A 22191-nucleotide genomic window follows, 5' to 3' on the forward strand; every position below is an offset into this window, starting at 1 on the left:
CCTTAGCTGAGGCTGCTTTAAAGGCATGGAGAAATACCTTTGGGCCCCACCAGTGTACTGATAGCATCCCATCCCATGCCTCTGGATGATCTCTCCCAGTGGTTTCATGTAGATGTTATAAGCACTGGGGATAGAATGGCACCTTGTGATACCCCACCATTGACTTCCACTCCAGTGATGACATCTAAATCAACTCTTATGCAATAAATTTTATCTGTGAAATGGTAATTAAGCAGCATAATGAGCTACTGAAGGTTCTAAGATTGGGTTCAGGGAGGAGAGTACCTGAGTTAGACTTCTCACCACTCTGAATTCTGGCCATGAATTTGTAGAGACACAATATATCTTTCTTCACTGCGTATATGGCCACCTTATAGGAACAAATATGTTTTCTGTATTGTGTCTTGTTTCATAAAAGTTGAGTTTTCTGCTATCTGTGTTTTAGTCGTTGTCCTTCCCATTTCAGCTCCCTGAAGGTCTCTGTATACCAAGGAGTCTGATCAATGCTGTCAGCATGGGGCACCTTAATCAGGTGTTTGGTTCACCCCATTACACCAGTTCTGCTTCCCATGTCAATAGCCCTGGTTACATTTTGATTCCACTTATTGCCCAGGGTTACAACAAGATTGTTGGTAATACCAGTCATAAAACCCTCTAAGGCCTCCTGAAATCTCAAGAGATCCATTACCCTTCAAGGACAGACCATTTTTATAGACTGTAGCTGTGTTACTAGCCCTGACCAGAAAATTATCTCTCCATGACAACTTGGAGGTATTAGACACATACGAGCTGAAAACTGCATCAAGGGTATGACCTGCCAAATGTGACTTGGATGACAGAATTGGGGGTATACTTATCAAATTTGCAGATGACACCAAATTAGGAGGAGTAGCTAATACCCTTGAGGACAGGATCAAAATTCAAAACGACCTTAATAGATTAGAAAGCTGGGCCAAAGCTAACAAAATGAATTTCAACATGGAGAAATGTAAGGTACTGCACTTAGGGCGGAAAAATGAAATGAACAGAAATAGGATGGGTGACACCTGGCTGAATGAAACTACGTGTGAAAGGGATCTGAGAGTCCAAGTACACCACAAATTGAACATGAGTCAACAGTGTGATGCAGCAGCTAACAAGACCAATGCGATTTAAGGCTGTATCAATAGAAGTATAGTGTCTAGATCAAGGGAAGTAATAGTGCCACTCTATTCTGCCCTGGTCAGGCCCCACCTGGAATATTGTGTCCAGTTCTGGGCACCACAATTTAAAAAGGATGTTGAGAAACTAGAGCATGTCCAAAGGAGGGCGACTAAGATGGTGAAGGGTTTGGAAACCATGTCCTATGAGGAATGACTTAGGGAGCTGGGGATGTTTAGCTTGGAGAAGAGAAGGTTAAGAGGTGATATGATAGCCCTGTTTAAATACTTGAAGGGATGTCATATTGAGGAGGGAGCAAACTTGTTTTCTGCTGCTCCAGAGAACAGGCCCCAGAGCAATGAATGCAAGCTCCAGGAAAAGAGATTCTCTACATTAGGAGGAACTTCCTGACAGTAAGGGCCATTTGACAGTGGAACACTCTTCCTCAGAGTGTAGTGGAGTCTCCTTCCTTAGAGGTCTTCAAACAGAGGCTGGATGGCCATCTGTCGAGGATGCTTTGATTTAAATTTCCTGCATGGCAGGGGGTTGGACTGGATGGCCCTTGCAGTCTCTTCCAACTGTATGATTCTATGGCCTGTTACAGACTGCCAAAATAAAGCTGCTTTGGGTCTCTTTGGAGGTATGCTGTTTAAATGATGCATGCATCCTAAGAATCCGGAAGCTGTACCAAAGCTGCACGCCAGTGCTTAGGAATGGAGTGTGGCTTTGGCACGACCTCCGGACTCTTAGGACCCATGCATCATTTAAATAGCATACCTCCAAAGAGACCCGAAGCAGCTTTATTTTGGCAGTCTGTAACAGGTCTCAGATTCCTGAAACCAATATACACACTCATGTGGACTAGCCAGAGAAGCATCAGAAAGAAGGCACAAGGAAAGAGTTATGTCTGATCCCACAAGGAATTAACCCAAGAGGCTGTAGGAATTTGTTCTTCAGTCTTCTTGGAATTAGGAGTTCTGGTTTGTGTTTGTGAGGGTCTGAGATAACATGAGGGTTAACCAGTGGTGAAACTGGGGAGCAAATAAAATGAGTGTTGCAGTCTTCCCTGATTACAGCTATTATTGGCACTAAAGATGACAAATGACAAATTTGATGTTCCTTTTGCTGGGGTTCCATGAGGGTCTCAGATTTGAGAAGCTAATAATGACTGTTATCAAGGTTGGTAAGTGAACATCAAACTATACTGGAAAGAGGGAGAGGGAGAGGGAGAGTCTTCAAATGATGCAGTTCTATGATAGATACAAACAAATGGGATAACAAAAGAATTGCAGAAGAGGGTGTGGAAGTAAAGGAGATTTATTGTATATATGTAACAGGATTCCATGGGGGAAAAATACAATAGCAATAATGGAAGCTGTCAACAAGATCCAAATCTCAGTATAAGCATCCATCTTCCTGGGTTATGTTATTCCTAGGCTGTGATGCAGAAAGGGTTTTAAACTTGATTTTATAGCATATCACTACATATTACCACTGTAAGGCCCTGAAAAGAAGGTCAAGCATCCATTATTGAAAGAAGGGTTTAAGGATAGTTTGTGACATGGTGACAGTGGTGAAATTAATTTGTTTTGCACAGTATTCAGAATAATAAGCAATAAGGCTTTTTCCCCCAAAGAACAAAAAACAAATTGCTTATTCAGTACCAGAGAGAACCCATTACCAAAGCCTGAGTGCAGATGAAATGTTTGCTGTTGTAACCATGGAGGTAGTTTTTTTCCCCTGTGATTGTTTCTTTTAGATGCTGAACGCCTCCTGTACACAAGGAACTCAACCACGATGTTTGCCTCCACTACTACAGGGAAATGGGGCTGCTTTGCTGCAGACCAAAACAGTTCTTCCAGTGGCCAAATACTGACCCGAAATGAGTTGCATCTTGCATCCAAAATTGCTAATTAAAGTTTCCCTGTAGCAGAGGCTGATCATTGCTCTCTTGTCTGTGGCCATCTGCTCCTTTTCCAGTTCAGCTCCCAGGGCAATAAGTCTTCCTAACACTCTGTATTCCATTACAGTTTTCTTCTCCTTCCTGACAGAGGGCAAACATCAGCAGTCAAAGCCAGTTTCATTTTCCTTATAGCAGGGTGTCTCAGCCTGTGCCGCAGAGAACGCAGACACCTATTACTCAGTTTCTCATAAAAACTCAGGGCATGATTTTAGCCGAGAAGGGAGCAGGTTCGTCCAGCCTCCTCAACCTGTCACCATACAGATTCTTGGATGTCCCACCAAGGTCAGAGTCTACCAGAGAAGCTGACAGAACAATGGCTACTGCCTCTGACTGGCATCAGCAAGAACAAGCGTGCCTAAACCTATGTCCCTTTTGTTCTCATATTGCTCCTCACTCTGAAGATCTTTAAGCTGAAAAACCACCAAGTTTGGATGGAAGTGGTGAAGATGGCAATGCTGGTTGGGAAGCAGAGCAGTTCCATCCTTACGCTGTCTTTTCTTCTAATGTGAGCTTTGCAGTGTGATGCTACAGTCAGAAAGGGTTTGGTCCTCAAGAAATTTAACCAGGGAAGAGCTAGCTCTCCCATCCAGGCTCAGGAAGCTGGTTGAAATTTAGCACGGTTTAAATCAGCCCTCATACGAACTTAGCAGGACATGATGGTAGTGAAAAAAAAAAAAATCCTAGATCAGTTTTGATATACAAAATTGGATAAAAATATCTTCTGCATATCTGACCTTTCTGTGCATGGGCACACAAGACGTGAATGTAGACTTTACTGAATGTGTGAAAAGGCTACCTTGCTTTACTTGACTACCTTACTTTAGCATACTAGATGCTTCTTTGAGAAAGAGAAGGGGCTAGGTGTTCATGCAGAATCTTCCATGGAATAACAATGGAAATAATATATCCAGCAGTAGCTGTGTTAGCCATATAGCAAAGTACAATAACATCCAAAACCCACAAAACAGTAATGCCCTTATTGGATCAAAATGCACAATATACATGTTGTAAGCTGTTCCACTGGCTTCTTAATCAGGCAAAATGGGTTAAAAATCATACAGGAGAAAGAAAAAAAGTGACAATGGTGCTGCACAGACAAGCCCTACGGGGCGCCATCATTACATGTGAGGGGCAGCGCTTCCAGATGAGACTCACCCCTCGCATGTGACGAGGGCGTCAAAATGGCAGTGCCCTGTACATACGGGCGCTGCCATTTTGACGTGATGGATGCCTAGTGTCTGCATGTCCCACTGCCTTTGTGATGCTGCAAGTGCGCCATTGGCACCTTGCAGCGTCACAACTGCACCGCAGAAAGAACCCGCTTTTGGCGGGTTCTTTTTGCTGCGTGAGGGAGCCGCATGGTTTGTCCGCTGCAGCTCCCTCGTGCAGCAAACCAGGGCGGCGGGAGACCACCTTTTGGGGTGGTCTGTATCCCGCCAATGTTAGTCATAGGCCTGCATTTTGTCAAGATGTGGTGATTGTTGTCTTCAGTTCAGATGGAATGGAGGGGTATCCAGGCTGGCAGGCCCCTCTTCCTTCTGACCGGGTGAGTACTGGAAGATTCTTAAAGTCAAGAAAAGACATTTTAAATTCCATTAGCAATACAAAAATCGACTGCATTTGAGATGCAGTTTGTCTTGAATCCTTTGTAAAGCTACAAGCCCCTTTGTTAGGAAGAGAACACTGAACACTGAATAAAAATAATAGTTTGTGTAATTTTTAAAATTAATTTTATTACTATTATTTTTTGAAGTATGACAAGAAGAGAGTTCAGGCATAACTCAGTTAAGAAAACTTCTGACAAATAGCTCCTTTTTACAAAGTCTTTTATGGGAGGGCAGCCACTCCCCCACACCGTTTTTTGTCTTCTGTCTATCTGGAAAGGTTTTCTTTTGCAATATTTGGAGGATGGCAAAGGAGGGTTGGAGAAAGACAGCCTTTCAGTGTTGTGTTGCAGCAGTATGTCTGCAGTAAAACAGTGCAATAAACTTCAACAAGCAAAGAATAGGATTCCTGCTGTAGCCGTACCTGCTTATGTATAACAAGCAATGTAAACAGCTGGCTTCAGAATCACCTGCTGAGCATCAGTGAAGAGCGAAACAGAAAGAAAAGAGGAAAGTAGATTAGCCTGCTTTACCAGCTACTTTGGTTTGTTGAAAAAACATGGATCTATATGTTTCACCACCAACTTGGAAATCATGAGTAAAGTGGAGGCTGTGGAAAGAAAAAAAAAAATCTTGGGATGCATTTTGGAAGAAGCTTTCAAGTAGTCTCTAGAAGGTTCAAAATGTTTTTGTTTGGTTATGCAAGGATTACTTGATCTGCTTGTTTCATTTCATATGTGTATGTTACTTTTGAATAAAAAGTTTTCTGAAACTTGTTGAACTGCTATTCTTTTTTGTGGTGTTGGAAGCTATTTCTATTTTCGCTATGTTATTTCTGTCTCTGAGACCAAAGTCTCTGTTAAAGAAGTAAAGTCCAAGAACACATTTACTTTGTTAACTGAGGTATACCTGTACTGTAAGCAATGAAATGCTGCTAGATGCCATGAAAGGATGAGCACATATTCAGACAGGGTGACAAAATTCTCTGAATGCTGGAGCACCACTGATGCTACAAATATAGTGTTATCTATCAGTAAGCCTTATGCTTCACAGTGTAACCATAAAAAATCAGGTTGCTCCAAGGAGTTCACAACCAAAGCACTGTCACAGGAGAGGCAGCAGGAGAAGGGATGAAGAAGGAGGGGTGAGACATAAAAAGAGGGAAAACTCACATTCATTTCAGTTACAGATCCAGTTTAGATAGAGGATGACAGGTAAGAAATTGCTCCATAGGTTTAACAGAAGAAGTAGGCTTTAAAGAGGATTTGAAAGAAGAGAGAAAATAATAATCTATTTGAAAGGTAAGAAGCCTCCAGGGCTCAGGTCCAGTTGTTAATGGGCAGTTAATATCAAAGGATAGACTCGGTGGAGCAAAATGTTCAGATCTATATTTTTCTTAGTAAATCAGTCCAGTGTATTCCCTTTTGGGGTCTTAATATTTTAGGTTAATTATTATTGTATTATATTAATGTTGGTCATGATTTAAAACTGGTGTGGGTAGCATTAATATAATCTCTTTGTCCTTTTCGTGGCCCCATCCCACAATCAGAATCAAAGATCTGATTCAAAATATCAAAGGTCTCCCCCTTCCCCCAGTCATTTCCATTGGTAACAGAAGGGGGGGAAATCATTCTGTCCTGCAGTCTCACAGGTTCTGTGGAACAGAAGACTATAGGTAGGGACAGCTATCAAGGCTGGATTATCAATGATGCAGTGGACGGAAATGCTCCAGTGCTTTCACTGGCTAGGCTTTCCATGCTGCTGCTGGCATTGCATGCACACACACACATTATTTCTTCAGTGCGGATGCAACCTGAGAGTAGGCAACTGTTACAAAGGGAAGGAGAGTGGATTGGATTCAGGGAGGTGGTATTTTAGGGAGCATGGAGAATAAGGGAAACCGGGTCATTTCTGCACTCCTCCAAAATGGGTCTCCTTCAGATCCAAAGGATTTACTTCCAAGTAAACCCACAGCTTCTACACTGATTATTTTGCAGTGAAATAAAATTATTATTATTATTATTATGGAATTATTATTATTAATAAAAATTCTTTCACTGCATAATAATAATAATAATAATAATAATAATAATAATAATAATAATTTTGCTGGTTATACATCTGGATGAAGCAGGGGGCATTTAGAGATAGGTGATACATTTGGATGAAGCAGAGGGCATGTAGGAATAGGTGACATTCCCTATCATTCATGTGAGGCTAGCATTCATGTAAAACTGTAACTAAGAAGTGGCCCCCTTCTTCACCCTGGAAGTGCAAAGGTTCACAATGCTTTCAGACCCCCACTGAGCATGCGCAAGAGTCCGAATTCGAATAGTTGAATCCGCATGGTATGTACTAGTGTGATAATTTAATGTGCACTCACTTCGCTTTTCAGGAATCACCACAATTTCATTCTTCACGTGTGATAATTAATCACGTGAATTGCCTTGGATTCGAATTGACTCTGCTTCACCTTTGCTTCAAATTGGCTCTGGATTGGAGTTCCAATCTCACGTGTGATAAGGGCCTAAGAAAACCCTATTAAATTCATGAGGTGATCATAAGTTGGCATGCAACTTCATGACACATAAATACACATACACACCAACTGCATTCCAGCTGAATGGTGTGATTTAAAAGAGGAACTCCTGGGAATCAAAAAGTCATTCACACACACATATACACAGGGCAGAGTTTTTCCTCTGCCTCTTCTTGTAATGTTGTGCTGTCTGTGTGGTTCACCGAAATAGAGTTTGACGCACAAACATGAATGGATCCCTATCAACAATGAAGGAATCAATAGTGGAAAAAGGAAGAAAGGAAAGTGAGACAGACAAGAGGTAGTGTGAGCATACTGTATACTTTTGCAATTACAGTACTGTGTTCCTAGATTTATGTTCATTTTATAAATTCTCAAGGTAGCAGGATCATCACCATCTATTTTATATGAAGTTACAGATCATGGGTAGGTATCTGTTTTCACTTAGTACATTGTTACAGAATTTGTGGATGTATGTAGTCTACTGGACATGTTTGGTCAGACACAGCACATTGCAGCTGTGTTATGTATATCGTCATGGGTCACAGGTTAGAAACTCTTTGCGGCTTTTGTTGGGGAGGGTCACTTACACTTCACCTCTCCATACCTACCATCGCTACATAATGCACATATGTGCCAAACAGATACACACACACACACAAGAGTGATACAAATATACAATATCTTATAATAAAGCCACTGAAAAGAAACCTTAGAACTGCTTTGAAAAATGATGGAAAGGAGAAGGAATCATTTTGAACTAAGAAAAGAATGGGGTGGCCACTTGTTTATCACCCCCCCCCCCTCAGCAAAAGAAAACAAAATAAGATGCTGAATTGTGTAGCACATAAAATTTGCATGTGCTAAATTGCAGGCATGTTTGAAAATTCGGAAATAATTGTTATTATTTAAATAGACATACAAGTGCCTTTCACCATGGTGGAAAAAACTACGGCCTTGTGTGCCTGCTCAGTCTTTGGTCTAGGTATTAAGCATTTGACGGAAAACTTCCATACTCTTCCCTGCTCTCTCTTTGAATGGGATTTGGAGTTGAACCAGACAGCCCATTATAGAGACGACGCTTCAAGATTGTCCTCTGAGTAGGACACATGGCTATTTTAGAAGGGAACTGGAGAGCTAGTAAGGGAAATGTAAGTGGATGCGAGGAGCTGGAGATTTGGAGCAAAAAATGTGGGCAGCTGCCCAGAGGAAGGTTCAAGAACCAAGAGGGTAAATGTAGAAAATATGTTTAGTCCTACGGAGTATATGGGGAGGAGCATGCACATAATGTATTGTGAGCAGGGTATAATTTATGTGCAAGGGGGACACCACTAATGGGAAAAAGACTGGAGAGTAATTAAGGGAAATGACAGAAAAAGGAGCATTGTGGAGAGAGGAAATTATAAAGCATGGTATATCTAAATGGAGGGAAAGAGGATAGTGGCATCAAGAAAGAATGGGATAATGAAAGAGTTGTAGAGAATAAGAATGGCGGGGGGGGGGGGGGATGAGTACAAAGAAATGACAAGGAAATATTTAGGTCAGGCCCAATTCACACTATACAGTTATAGCACTATAATTCCACTTTAATTGTATACCTTGAACCCTATAGTTCAGACTATGAACTATACTAATTCTGTTCTATCTCTCTAATGTGAAGTCGAAGGCTTTCATGGCCAGCATCCATAGTTTTTTGGGGGCAGTTTCGTTCAATGTCGCCATGTTCTAGAAGAATTTATTCCTGACGTTTCACCAGCATCTGTGGCTGGCACCTTCAGAGAATGCTGGCATGGAAGAGAACTGGAGACACACACACACACACACACACACACACACACACACACACACACACACACTGTGTGTGACCCTTAACATGGAGATCACTCCTCCCTACCGAGGGTCACAAGTATATATATACCCAACTTTCTTCCATGCCAGCCACAGATGCTGGTGAAACATCAGGAATAAACTCGTCTAGAGCATGGCCACATAGCCCGAACCCCCCCCCCCCCAAACATCTCTCTACTGTTTGCCCTATATTCATAATGATCCTTCTACTCACTTTCTGTTGGCATCCCCACAATCTTGAATGCTGAGTGTGGACAAGGCCCTTCCCCTTTCCCAACAAAATAGCTGTGATTGATTTTATTAATCACAGTTAATTTAGCGAGGCAGCATGGTGTAGTGGTTTGAACACTAGGCTATCTCAGGAGACCAGGGTTCATTTGCTCACCTGTCCATGAAAACCCAGTGGATCATAGAATCATAGAGCTGGAAGAGACCAGAAGGGCCATCCAGTCCAACTTCCTGCCATGCAGGAACTCAAAATCAAGCCATCCCCGACAAATGGTCATCTAGCCTCTGTTTGAGTAAGTCACACACTCTTGAAAACCCCCTTAGGGTCATTTGTTGTGTGCCTTCAAGCAATGACTCGAAGTCACACAACAATAACAACAAGAAACAACAGAATGTTACTTCTGCATTATTATTAATTTTAAATGGTTTTCTAGAGTGACAAGATATGCTTCAAGGTGAACTGCTGGGCTCCAGCTGTTTACTATCTTTATTCCTCAGCTGCTGTCATAGGATGGCAGTGGGCACCTGGAAGCCACCATTTCCTTTTCAAATGCTTCCAGCTCCTGGGAGTATTTGAACTTGCTATAAGAACAGCTTATAACGTCTGTGCCTGAGGTGGAGTGCGGTTGGTAGCTTGGAGCCGCCCCCCCCCTCTACTCACTGGGTGCAACCCTCCTACTTGCTAGTGGATGCAGTGGCTTAGTAGTTAAGACACCAATTCTGATAATCAGAAGATCGGAAAGTTGGCAATTCAAGGCCCAGGTGCTGCATGATGGGGTGAGCTCGTCACTAGTCCCAGCTTCTGCCAGCCTAGCAGTTTGAAAGCATGCAAATGCAAGGAGATAGATAGGTACCACTTCTCATTGGGAAGATAACAGTGTTTGGTGCACTCATGCTGGCCACATGGCTACCAGAGCAGTCCTTGGACAACGCTGGCTCTTCAGCTTAGAAATGGAAATGAGCACCGCCCTCCTACAGTCGGTTATGACTAGACATTCATGTCAAGGGTCTACCTTTACCTTTCCACCTCCACCATGCATTCAGGGAAGTTGGTGGATGCCTTTACCAAGTAGTTGTCCATTTCTCTGAAATGGATTCTGCTGGATAAATGGGATATGGCTTCAAAGAGTTGAGTTTGTGTTTGGGGCTCTGATTCCACCTCTGCCATGTACAGTATTCAGGTTCTTTGGCAAGTCTTTCAGACTCACCAGTTCATGTTTCACTGTACTGTTTTGTGGTCAGGTGAATGGGCCGTTATGTAATGGTATCCATAAGACATTGTCAAAATGCCAGATATGCCTGTCAGCTGGAAAAAGCTGGAGATGTCTCCTGTGCATTTTTCTCCAGGGTGTTATGACCTTCTCAGGAATCAAATTTTCAGGTGGAAAACCTATGCTTCCTCTGAAGCTATCCTTATTTTTAGTTCAAATGTTGTCTGTTGTGTTACCTGCACAGGTCTGTAATCATGACAATACCATTTGAGCCCCTTCAACACTTAACATGTCCTTTATTAGTGTTTATACAAGTGACACAGAATAATTAAACCACAATTAGTTTCAAACTGACCATGGACTCCAGAAACACAATTCACATTTGGCAAGGCAGTCTTTCCCATACAAGCAAGCTGCTTAAGTAACCTATCATTAATCTGTGAAAGTTCTTTTTTAGTGATTCCTAAAGGATTCAGTGTTCTTTTTCTTCTGAGCATGTCTTTCAGACACTTCCTTTGGCAAGAATTTCTGGTCCCCCTTCCCCAAGGTTTTATTATATAAAAATAGAATGAAATTTCTTTATATACAAACATTACATTACATGATATACAGGTTAAAAAAAACACTACAAAAAGGCAGGCCATGGGTGAAGCGAAAGAGCAACATAGAAAAAAAATTAAATACTGCACATTTCATAAAAATTACATTAACTACAAAGAGTTTTGTTTGCAAATATCAAACAGTACCAACGTAATTGGAAATCTTTCCCAACAACTTCTTTAACACACCATATATATCTATCTATCTATCTATACAAACCTGCCCACATATACATACATGGTTATGCATGTACTTCTGTGTGCACATGTGTATGTGTGCATATACGTGCATACGCAAACACACATAGGCTTCCATACACACACCTAGCTATGTGTGTATGTCCAGGACTATGTGTGCATATATATTTGTATGCATACATGCATGCATACATAAACACATGTCTATAAATTAAGGCACATTTTGCTTATTCTTTGTACACTGAACCTGGTCAATAATTTAAGAACTCTTGGAAATGATCCGTGTGCATTTATGTAGGTGCATGCTGGAGTTGGGATGGGGGAGCTCAGAATGGAAGCAGTGTTTATAATCTTTCTAAAAGAGAGGTGTTAAGATGCAAAGACTTTTCCTGTAAACTTGGAGGCCTGTTGGAGCTGGTTATGGTCACAAAACCATGTGAAAGACACTTTGCACATGCTCAGAGTCACTGTCCTCTTCAACAAAACCGCAAAATGCAGAAGGTAGGTGGGTGGGGGAGAGAAAACATCCCCAGTGAATGCATCATTTGAGAAATTCAGGTTTCCAGGGCCTGACACCAGTTTCTCAAGTTATTTCTCTGGCCTGAGATCTGGGGGCCTGAGCTCAAGTCAAGCGCCGGGAGGCAGTTAGACTTTCTGACTGGTCTCTGGTGGAGGCCCTAAATAGCGAGTAGAGGGGGCCTGGTATAGGGGTACTGAGATCTCTTGGAGGTCTGGCAGTCTCCCTGGATGGGGAGGAGACAGCAATGTCATTGTCCTGTCATAATCCCTGTGCAAGACTTTCTCATAGACACTCTGAAGTCCCACAGTCTTTGGCAACTGTGCCTGGTAAAAATTGTCTCGGCGAAGGGAGTCCCTTGGCAGTGAGGTGCTCTTGCAGAAAGTGGAGAGCTGGGTCTTTGGGTGGGGGGCGGCATGTGTGTTGGGGCGACCACAGGAAGGACTCCAGCATCGGTCGGAGTGGCCTAGGATCTTGCATTCAGCAGTACAAGCCCACAAACCTAGAAAAAAAATATAAACAACAAAAAGTGATAACTTGTAAATATGGACATGCGGTATGCAGAACAGTGAGAATACAGTTTGGCAGCAACAGGGAGCACCTTTTCTTGACAGTCCTTATGTTTATCTAGGAAAAAAGTACCTCCTTAATTCTCTGGCCTTTAGGTCCAGAAAAGCTACACATGTTCCTTTGTGATGCTCTTTTGGCTCAATCATTAGGTGTGTAAGAACAAGAAGTCCAGTCTGTAACTTAAAAGCCAGTAGGAGTCCTGGTGACGCAGTGGTTAAATGCCTGTACTGCAGCTATTCGTTCATAAACCACAAGGCTGTGAGTTCAATACCAGCCAGAGGTTCAGGGTTGACTCAGCCTGGCATCCTTCCATTGGTTGCTAAAATGAGTACCCAGCTTGTTGGGGGAAATTATTTTACACTTTGTAGGGAGTGCTTACATATACTGATAAACAGTATAGAAATGTACTTGCTATTGCTATAAATGTAGACACTTTCAGAGTAACTACCCTCTCCCATTGACTGTTCAGACTAGAGGGGTGCTGGGGTTGAGGATTGCACCAGGTGACACCCAAGGGGTGTGTGTGAGACACCACTGCTCCTCAAACACCTACCTTTTGGCAGAAACGGGCTGTGGCATTCATCTGCTTCCCTTTGAAGTGCTTTAAGAGATGGTGGGAGTGGGCTGAAGCTCAGTGGGAGAGGAGAGGCCCCAGAATTTTTTTAAATCAAAAGTTCAAATCATTATTTTTTTAAAATTGGGATTTTTTTTACAATTTTTATTCTTTTTACATTTTCTTTAAAAACATCACATTTTAACCAAATCTTCACTATGTACAGTATATGCAAATATATTTAGATTGTGAATATGATACTGTAATTTGAAGATATCATTTTAATTTTGCTCATTGTTTGAGGAGCCCTGGTGGTGCAGTGATTAAATGCATGTAATGGAGCCACTCCCTCAAAATCATAAGGTTGCAATTTCAACACCAGCGAAAGGGCTCAAGCTTGACTCAGGCTTGCATCTTTCCAAGGTTGCTAAAATGAGTACCCAGATTGTTGGGGGCAATTAGCTTACAGTTGTACACCACTCAGATATTGTTAGTTCAGTATGGAGTGGTATATAAATGAAGCTGTTCATTTTTTTTAATGTTACAACTATTAGCATTACATTCAGCGGTATATGGGAAATAAAATTTATGAGTAACATTAGTGCAAAAAAGCACTACTAAGGATTCTGTATGGTGTGAAATGGGTGGAGGTCAATGGGGGGGTGACGCCAACCTTAGGGACGCCACTGGTGTTAGGCATCCAACAGTTGGAAGCAGAATGTGTAGATTAGATTACCTTTAACCAACTTTTACCTGACAGGATGCTTAACAATCCAGTAGATTTAAATAGACAATGGAACAAAACAAGACGTGTCCCAGCCTAAGTGGCGATACGTTTTTACATGAACCGATGAACTGATCGGCTTAGTCAATCTGAAACATTTAACCAGTTAAAATGGCATATCCAATTAGGCAGGCAACTTTTTTTTTAATCATAGAGTTGGAAGAGCTCATCCAGTCCAACGCTCTTTAAAATGGTTTAAAAATTTATTTTTAAGGAATGTGAGACATATCCAAAAAGTTGTTATGTAGAAGACAGAGTAGAATGGTTTTCTTTTGCTCCAGCAGGTAAGACAAGAACCAATGGGAAAGTGCAGAAAAGCAGACTTCAACTCAACCGTAGGAGAAATTTCCTGTTAGTAGATACAGTCTGCCTTGCAAAATGGTGGCTCTTCTTTGCTGGAGGTATTTAAGCAAAAGCTAAAATGGCCACATGCCATGAGTGCTGCAGTTCCATCCTTCACAGCAGATTCCTGCACTGAGCAAGGGTTTAGATCAGTCCAGATGATATTTTCTGGACTACTGGTCCCATCATTCCATGCTGACCATTTATGCTGAATGTATAGCCTGGCCCATCTGGAGGGGGTGAGATTGGCTAAAATAGGTATTATGCAGATTTAATTAATAACTGCATTAGTAAAATATCATTTGTTTTTAGTTAAGCAGCTTTGCTGACTGCGGGCATAAATCACAGTAGCCTTTGCTCAAAACAAATTGATGCCAGTTATACTGAAGCATTTTCAAATTAAAGCTTCATCCTAAAGATGGGCCTGGTCAAGGCAAGCTTTGTAAAAACTCTGCTGATTTCAATAGTTCAGCACAAGCTTAACTCTCCTGTTGAAATCAATGAAATAAAAGTGCTTAAGCTACAAAGGAGTATACAGGACTAAGCTGTACTAATCAATTTCTGTCTATGGGATTATGTTGATTAAACTGAACTATTACTGCTTAATTGGTCTGGAGGAAAAATTAACCATGTCCACGAAGCTCTTGGCTTAGATAACAATTTCTAAAGTGCTTACATACAAATTTACTTATTGTGTGGTCTCTGAATGGTTAAAAAAACAATCCTGTATTCTTTATCACAGCTATGGTAGTGTTTCCACAAACACCTCAGCCCACTTTTGTGACAAAAACACTTGTGATTTACATAGCTCACCCATGGAAAGACACAGATGTATAATGGCCAAGTCCTGATAATGCAGGGCAAATTCCATCACCCACCCATCAGGAGATGGCCATCTGGTGAGAGGTTTGCTGAATTCCCATGACAGAATATTGGCTCCAGTAGTGAACTAGCTCAGAGTCAATTATAGACATATCAATGTAATCTTGCATAAAAAGATACAAAGAGCAGGTGGCATGGAATTGTGTGTGCAGAAATCCAACATTTGCATCCTGGAATCAATCACATGAAACTCTTCCCGCAATCCAGGAGCCTCTAAATGCACTGAGCTAGAGAACACCCGGCTTAAATACCAGGAGCTGTAGGCTGTATTTCAAAGGAAGGCAAAGGGAAACCCACCTCTGGGTATTCCTTGCCTAAGAAAATCCCATGAAATTAATGGAGTTGCCATAAATCAACAATTGACTTGAAGGGATATACACATACGTAAATGTGTAGAAGCACATATTTGTTGTCCAACACATCTGCATGGCATTAGGTTAGGAAAGGATTGAGCTAAAATAATCAGAACTGTAGGTGTTTTAATTTTGGTTTTCAAGTTGGGTTTGTTGAGACATATACACAGATTCAAGCATCCACGGCTTGAAAATATTCAAAAAAAGTATAAATTTCAATATCAAACCTTGATTTTTCCATTTTATATAAGGGACACCATTTTGCTATGCCATTGTATTGAATGGGACATGAACATCCACGGATTTTGTTATCCATGGGGGTCCTGGAACCAAACCCCAGTGGATACCAAGGGCCCACTGTATAGGAGCCCAGGAATTCCTTCATCTTTCATCTGGTGGAGAAACCAGCAGGCTGCAGAAAACAAACATGCCACCCTGACCCAAGGATGCCACCATGCCCTATGAGCAAAGACTCAGGGAGCTGGGGATGTTTAGCCTGGAGAAGAGAAGATATGACAGCCCTGTTTAAATATTTGAAGGGAAGTCATATTGAGGAGGGAGCAAGCTTCTGCTGCTCCAGAGAGTATGACCCAAAACAATGGATGGAAGCTGTGGGAAAAGAGATTCCACCTCAACATTAGGAAGAGCTTCCTGACAGAGAGTTCCTGCATGGCAGAATGGGGTTGGACTGGATGGCCCTTGGTGTCTCTTCCAACTCTATGATTCTAAGAGCAGCCGGTGGGGTGCAGTGGCCTGCATATGAAAAACCATGGAAAACTACCCACCCATTAAGCTCTCTCACCTTGGTCTACCTCCAAGGGCTGAGATGAGCATAATTCAACCCAGTTGCATTGGGCACTATAAGAATGACCTATTTAGGTTCAGGAAGGATCTGTTTCTTCAACTTTCTGGTGTGGATGTACCTTGAAATCTTTTAACCACACCAATTTGTATTTTATATATTTGTTTATTTCATTTTAGCGCCACCTTTCTTCCAGAAAGGGACCCAAGGTGGCTCACAAGATGCAAAAATCAGGACTATAGTGTGCAGACAGGAGAGGCTTAAATTCCTTGATTCCTTAATTCCGCAAGGAAAAGGCAGAATATAAATAAATCTTATTATTATTATTATTATTATTATTATTATTATTATTATTATTAACACCCCCACCACCACCACCAGTATTTCCCCCTTTGCATTCATCCCTTTCCCTGTGGGAGCTGAGAACAAAAGGAATCAACTGGTATCAATAAATGTCCCCTCCCTGTTTTTTCCTGACAGAAAAGGCCAATTTAAAGGGGGAAAGGGCTGGGGATGGGGGGAGGTTTGGACAAGCGGATCAGGCCAGCCTGCACTTACTTTAAAATAAGGAAGCAGGGACCTACAACAGCCACTAAGGCTGACTTCAGGTAACTGGGTGTTCATAGCTGAACATGATCCCAGATCCCTTAGAATGGAGGTGGCTCCCACAAACAGCAGAGTCTTGAACTGTGGAGGTCTTCTGCAGTGTGTTTCTGGAGCATAGAATCATAGAATTGGAAGAGACACCAAGGGCTATCCAGTCCAACCCCATTCTGCCATGCAGGAACTCTCAAACAAAGCATCCCCGACAGATGGCCATCCAGCCTCTGTTTAAAGACCTCTAAGGAAGGAGACTCTTCCACTCTCCAAGGAAGGAGTGTGTTCCACTGTGAACAGTCCTTACTGTCAGGAAGTTCCTCCTAATGTTGAGGTGGAATCTCTTTTGCTGGAGCTTGCATCCATTGCTCCAGGTCCTGTTCTCTGGAGCAGCAGAAAACAAGCTTGCTCCTTCCTCAACATGACATCCCTTAAAATATTTAAACAGGGCTATCATATCACCTCTTAACCTTCTCTTCTCCAGGCTAAACATCCCAGCTCCATCCACCTGAAGGCTCCCCCCAGGAACCCAAGGTGAAGGTGTGGGGCGTGGGGCGGGTGGGGGCACCCTTACCATTCTGCATGTGGGTGATGAGGTCCTTCTTCAGGGCATCTCCGCTGATGTCGGAATCGCTGTCATTGAAGTCGCTGTCACCTTTGCCGCTGTCCTTGCCACTGAATTTGTCCGCTTCTCTGCCGGAGATGGTGTTGAAGGAGTGGCCCTTCCAGATGGCCATGGGGGGCACCGGCTCTTTGCTATAGCTAGGATTAGAGGTGTAAGGCTGGAGGAGGGAAGGAGGACGGAGAGATGCAGGGGGAGTAGCGGTGAAGGAGAAACAGAGACAAGAAGGAGCAACACAGTCAGAGGCAAAGGAAATGCAATGACAGGAGCAATAAAAGCATGGGATGTATAAATTCTTGGATTTACACCACATTAATTTGCCTAGTAGTGGTGGGTTATGTGACATGGCTCTGGAGATCTGGGTTCGATCCCCAGTTTGGCTGGGGAAACTCACTGGGTGACCTTGGGCAAGTCACACTCTCTCAGCCTCAGAGGAAGGTAAAGGCACACCCCCCACCAAACAAATCTGGCCAAGAAAAATGTGTGACAGGTTCACCTTAGTAGAATCATAGAATCATAGAGTTGGAAGAGACCGCAAGGGCCATCCAGTCCAACCCCATTCTGCCATGCAGGAACTCTCCATCAAAGCATCCCTGACAGATGGCCATCCAGCCTCTGTTTAAAGACCTCCAAGGAGGGAGACTCCACCACTCTCTGAGGGAGTGTATTCCACTGTAGTATTGTTGCCCTAAAAGGCACACTGCATATCATGCAATAGGCACTCTGTGTGGCATTTAGACTGGAGACCTGGGTTTGATTCCTGCCCCCCACACCCTCCCAGCCCTCTCAGGGAAGGCAATGGCAAACCTCCTCTAATGAAACCTGGTCCAGGAAACCTCAGGGAAGGCTCACCTTAGAAAGGAGAGGAGGGGGCTATGTCAGAAGCAACCATTGGGCTGACCCTTGGAGGGTCTTTGGATGCAATCTTCAGGAAAAGAGATTCCACCTCAACATTAGGAGGAATTCCTGACAGTAAGGGCTGTTCGGCAGTGGAACACACTCCTTCCTCGGAGTGTAGTGGAGTCTTCTTCCTTGGAGGTCTTCAAGCAGAGGCTGGATGGCCATCTGTCGGGGATGCTTTGATGGAGAGTTCCTGCATGGCAGAATGGGGTTGGACTGGATGGCCCTTGGGATCACTTCCAACTTGCAATTCTATGATTCTATGTTAATTTTTAATGATGGGTGGTCATTGAGGGAGAAGGCAAGGGTGCTGCCAAAAACCAAAGTTGATGGAGAGTTCCTGCATGGCAGAAGGGGGTTGGACTGGATGGCCTCTATGAGGGGGGCCTAGTGAAGGGACCAAAATCCTGGTCTGAGGAGGCTTGTGGGCATCCCCCTCCCTCCAGGCAGGGAAAAGCCGGACCCCCCTCCTCCTCCCTTCCACCTACTTCAGCCCCGTTGGCTCCTCGGAGGCGGTTCTGGGCGTCGTAGAGGCCGGGGACAGCGCTGCTGCTGCTGCTGCCGTCGGAAGCGGCCGGAGTGAGGTCCTCGCTGGACGGGGCGGCCTTGCTGGGGAAGGGCGGGGAAGAGGGGGCCTCGGGGAAGCCCTTGCCGGGGGAGCCCTCCAGGTCGAGGCGAGGTGGGCCGTCGAGGGTGTCCTCCACCTCCTGGGCGTCCTTGCCCTTCCTCCTCCTCCTCCTCCTCCTCTTGCAGGTGGTGGCGATGGTGATGATGGCGGCCAGGAGGAGGGTGCAGCTCCCAGCCAGCACCGCGATGACGATCAGAGGGGTGTCCCACTGCACCCCTGAAGACGACGAGGAGGAGGACGATGCCAACTCCTTGAACTCCCCTCGGGCTTTGCTGCCTGCCTCCCGCTCGACGGAGGAGGGCCAGGAGGTGGCCACCACAAAGCGGAGGGGGACGGAGGTGGCCATCGGGGGCTGTCCGTGGTCGGCTACTCTCAGCAGGAGGCGGTAGACGTGGCCCAGGGGCGCCCCGGAGAGGCTGCCGGTCAGCACGATTTCCCCCGTCCGTTCATCGACGGCGAACAGCTCCAGAGCCTCCTCTTCCTCCTCCTCCGATGCCTTGCGGTCCATGTCGTCGAGGAGGGCGAAGCTGAGCTCGGCGTTGGCTCCTTCGTCGGCGTCGCGGGCCTGGATGCGGGCCACCGTGGAGCCCCGGGGGGCTTTGCCGGGGACCAGGACCTCCAAGGACCCGTTGCGGAGGGGCGGCTGGACCACGGCGGGCGCGTTGTCGTTCACGTCGAGGATCCGGATCCGGAGCGGGGCGTCGGCGTGGAGCGGGGGCTGCCCTCCGTCGGTGGCGCGGACAGTGAGGTCCAGGAACGGGAGCCGCTCGCGGTCGAAGGCGCGAAGGGCGTAGAGGGCCCCCGTGGCCGCGTCCACCGACAAAAAAGTGCCCAGAGGGGCCCCCAGGATCTGACCGTCGGGGGGCGGCAGGAGCCGGTAAGCCAGGCGGGCGTTGGAGCCTAAATCTGGGTCGTGGGCGCTGAGGGTGGCCAAGGAGGCCCCCGGAGGGTTGTTCTCGGCCAACGCCACCTCGAAGCGAGGCCGGGAGAAGCGGGGTGGGTTGTCGTTCTCGTCCGAGAGGCGGACCGTCAGGCGGCGGAGGGTCCTGGACGGCGGGGAGCCTAGATCCTCAGCCACCACCGTCAGGTTGTACTCGGGGCGGCGCTCTCGGTCCAAAGGGCCGGTGGTCAGCACCACGTAGCTGGCATCGTAGGCCCGGTGGAGGGCAAAGGGGGCAGATGGCTCTCCGCTGCTGCTGCTGCTGCCGTCGGGGGAGAGGAGTAGGGAGCAGCGGACCTGGCCGTTGGCGCCGGCGTCGCTGTCGGAGGTGCTGACCAGGGCCACCAAACTCTCCGCGGGGGCCGCCTCGCTCACATAAGCCACTGTCGCCCCCTCGAGGGCTTCTTCTTCTTCTTCTTCCTCCTCCTCTTCTTCCTCGTTGTCCTCCTCCGTCGGGGGCCGCAGGGCGGTGATGGCCAAAGCCGGGGCGTTGTCGTTGACGTCGAGGAGACGGACGACCACTTTGCAAGAGGCGGCCAAAGGGCTGGCCCCGCGGTCCGAGGCCTGGACGTCCAGCTCGTAAGCCCGCTGGAGCTCGTAGTCGACGGCGCCGCGGAGGGTGAGGCGCCCGGAGAGCGGGTCCAAAGCGAAGAGGCGCCGGGCCTCGACGGAGACCTGGCTGCCCCAGGAGTAGCGGAGCTGCCCGTTGGCCCCTTCGTCCGGGTCGGAGGCCTCCAGCTCCAGGAGCAGCGAACCGGGGGCCGCGTCCTCGGGCAGCTCGACGGTGAGAAGGGAGCCTCCGCGGGGGAAGGAGGGCGCGTTGTCGTTGGCGTCGAGGACGCGGACCGAGACGGTGGCGGTGCCCGATCGGGCTGGGCTCCCGCCGTCTTTGGCCACCAGCTCCAGGCGGTAGGCGGCCTCGGTTTCCCGGTCCAGCTCGGTCAGGAGCACCAGCTCGGCGCACTTCAGGCCGTCGGCGCGGCTTTGGGCTTCGAGGCCGAAGTGTCGGTTGGGCGAGACGGCGAAGCTCTGGATGCCGTTGGTGCCGGCGTCCGGGTCGAAAGCCAAGGCCAAAGGGAGGCGGGTGCCCGGGGCGGCGCTCTCCGAGACCTCCAGCGCCAGCACCGACTGAGGGAAGCGGGGAGCGTGGTCGTTCACGTCCCTCACCTCCACTTCGACGTGGAGCAGGCGGTAGGACGAGGCCACGCTGCCCCCCAAGCTCACCACGTCGAAGGCCAGCAGGCAAGGGCCCTCCGCCTGGCCGCACAGCTGCTCCCGGTCCAGCCTCTCCGGCCCCAGGCTCAGCTGCCCGTCCCTCTCCCGCACCAGCACCAGAGACCCGTTCCCCGACGGCTTCATCAGCCGGAAAGTCCGCTCCCCGGAGTCGGAGGGCATCTCGTCGGCTAAGGTTCCGATGACAGTCCCCGGGGGCTCCTCCTCGTAAGTGTGGTAGCGGATGGTCTTCCCTAAAGCGGAGGAGGAGAGGAGCCAGAAGAAGAGCAGGGCCCTCGAGGGGCAGGGGCTGGCCCGCTCCATGGCTGGGAAGGGGAGGGCACCAGGGACAAGTCGGGAGGGGAAGGAACCGGAGCCCCAGCCGCCGCCGCCGCTGCTTCCAAACAACCGTCTCCTTCTCTTCCCTCCGCTCCCCGCTTTTAAAGCGGCGCGGCCCCTCCGGAGAGTCTTTTATAGGCGCCGATATGCAAATGAGAGTGGACCTCCAGCCTATGGCAGCCTCCCCTCCTCTCTCTCTCTTCCCCGGACCCCGCCCCAAAATGCCTTTTCAGACTGAAATCAAGAGAGTGGGAGAGATGTGGGACAGACGGGGCGGCGGGGGAGAAGAAGGGGAGTGTCGCCCTTCTTGTGTCCCTTGGCTCTTCTGGGGAGGGGTCCCCCCTTCTCCCTCCCGATCGGGGAGAAGAAATAGGGGTCCCCTCCACCCCAAGCCTTTAGGTTGGGATCGGGGCTTTTCTAAGGCTCTGCGGGGAGGCGGCCGTCCAGGCTGAAAGAACTGCTGCGACAAAAGAGGCAAGAGGAGGATGTATTAAAAACCACTTTCCTCTTCTTCCTCCTGGTTCTGATCCTACAAAGTCTCCTTCCTTCCTTCCTTCCTTCCTTCCTTCCTTCCTTCCTTCCATCGAGGAGGTTTTCCTGTGCAGCAAAGGGAAGGAGGGAAAGGGAGAAGGAAAGAAAGGAGATAAGAGCCGGGGCTGCATCCGCATTGCAGGAATAACCCGGTTTTGACGCCGCTTCAACCTCCCTGACTCGATGCTGGTGGTGCCCCAAGGGACGACCCTTCCCAGGACATTCGAGTCAAGGCGGTGAAAGCGGCGCCGAACCGGGTTATTCCTGCAGTGCGGATGGGCTCAGGATT

At 46.6% G+C, this 22191-nt stretch overlaps 1 protein-coding gene across 1 annotated transcript; it reads right to left on the bottom strand.

Annotated features, from left to right (window-relative positions):
- Positions 1–10814: 10814 nt before the first annotated feature.
- Positions 10815–21364, bottom strand: PCDH8 (protocadherin 8). The gene is made up of 3 exons (XM_089511061.1): positions 18741–21364; positions 17305–17512; positions 10815–12349 (listed from the first exon to the last, which is right to left on the bottom strand). The coding sequence occupies exons 1-3, from the start codon at positions 21354–21356 to the stop codon at positions 11976–11978; spliced, it is 3198 nt and encodes a 1065-aa protein (XP_089367187.1). The 5' UTR covers positions 21357–21364; the 3' UTR covers positions 10815–11975.
- Between the last annotated feature and the right edge of the window lie 827 nt (positions 21365–22191).

Source organism: Sceloporus occidentalis, unplaced genomic scaffold, assembly GCF_023333645.1.
Source record: "Sceloporus occidentalis isolate IW3139 unplaced genomic scaffold, rSceOcc1.0.p SCAF_2, whole genome shotgun sequence".
Taxonomy (NCBI): domain Eukaryota; kingdom Metazoa; phylum Chordata; class Lepidosauria; order Squamata; family Phrynosomatidae; genus Sceloporus; species Sceloporus occidentalis.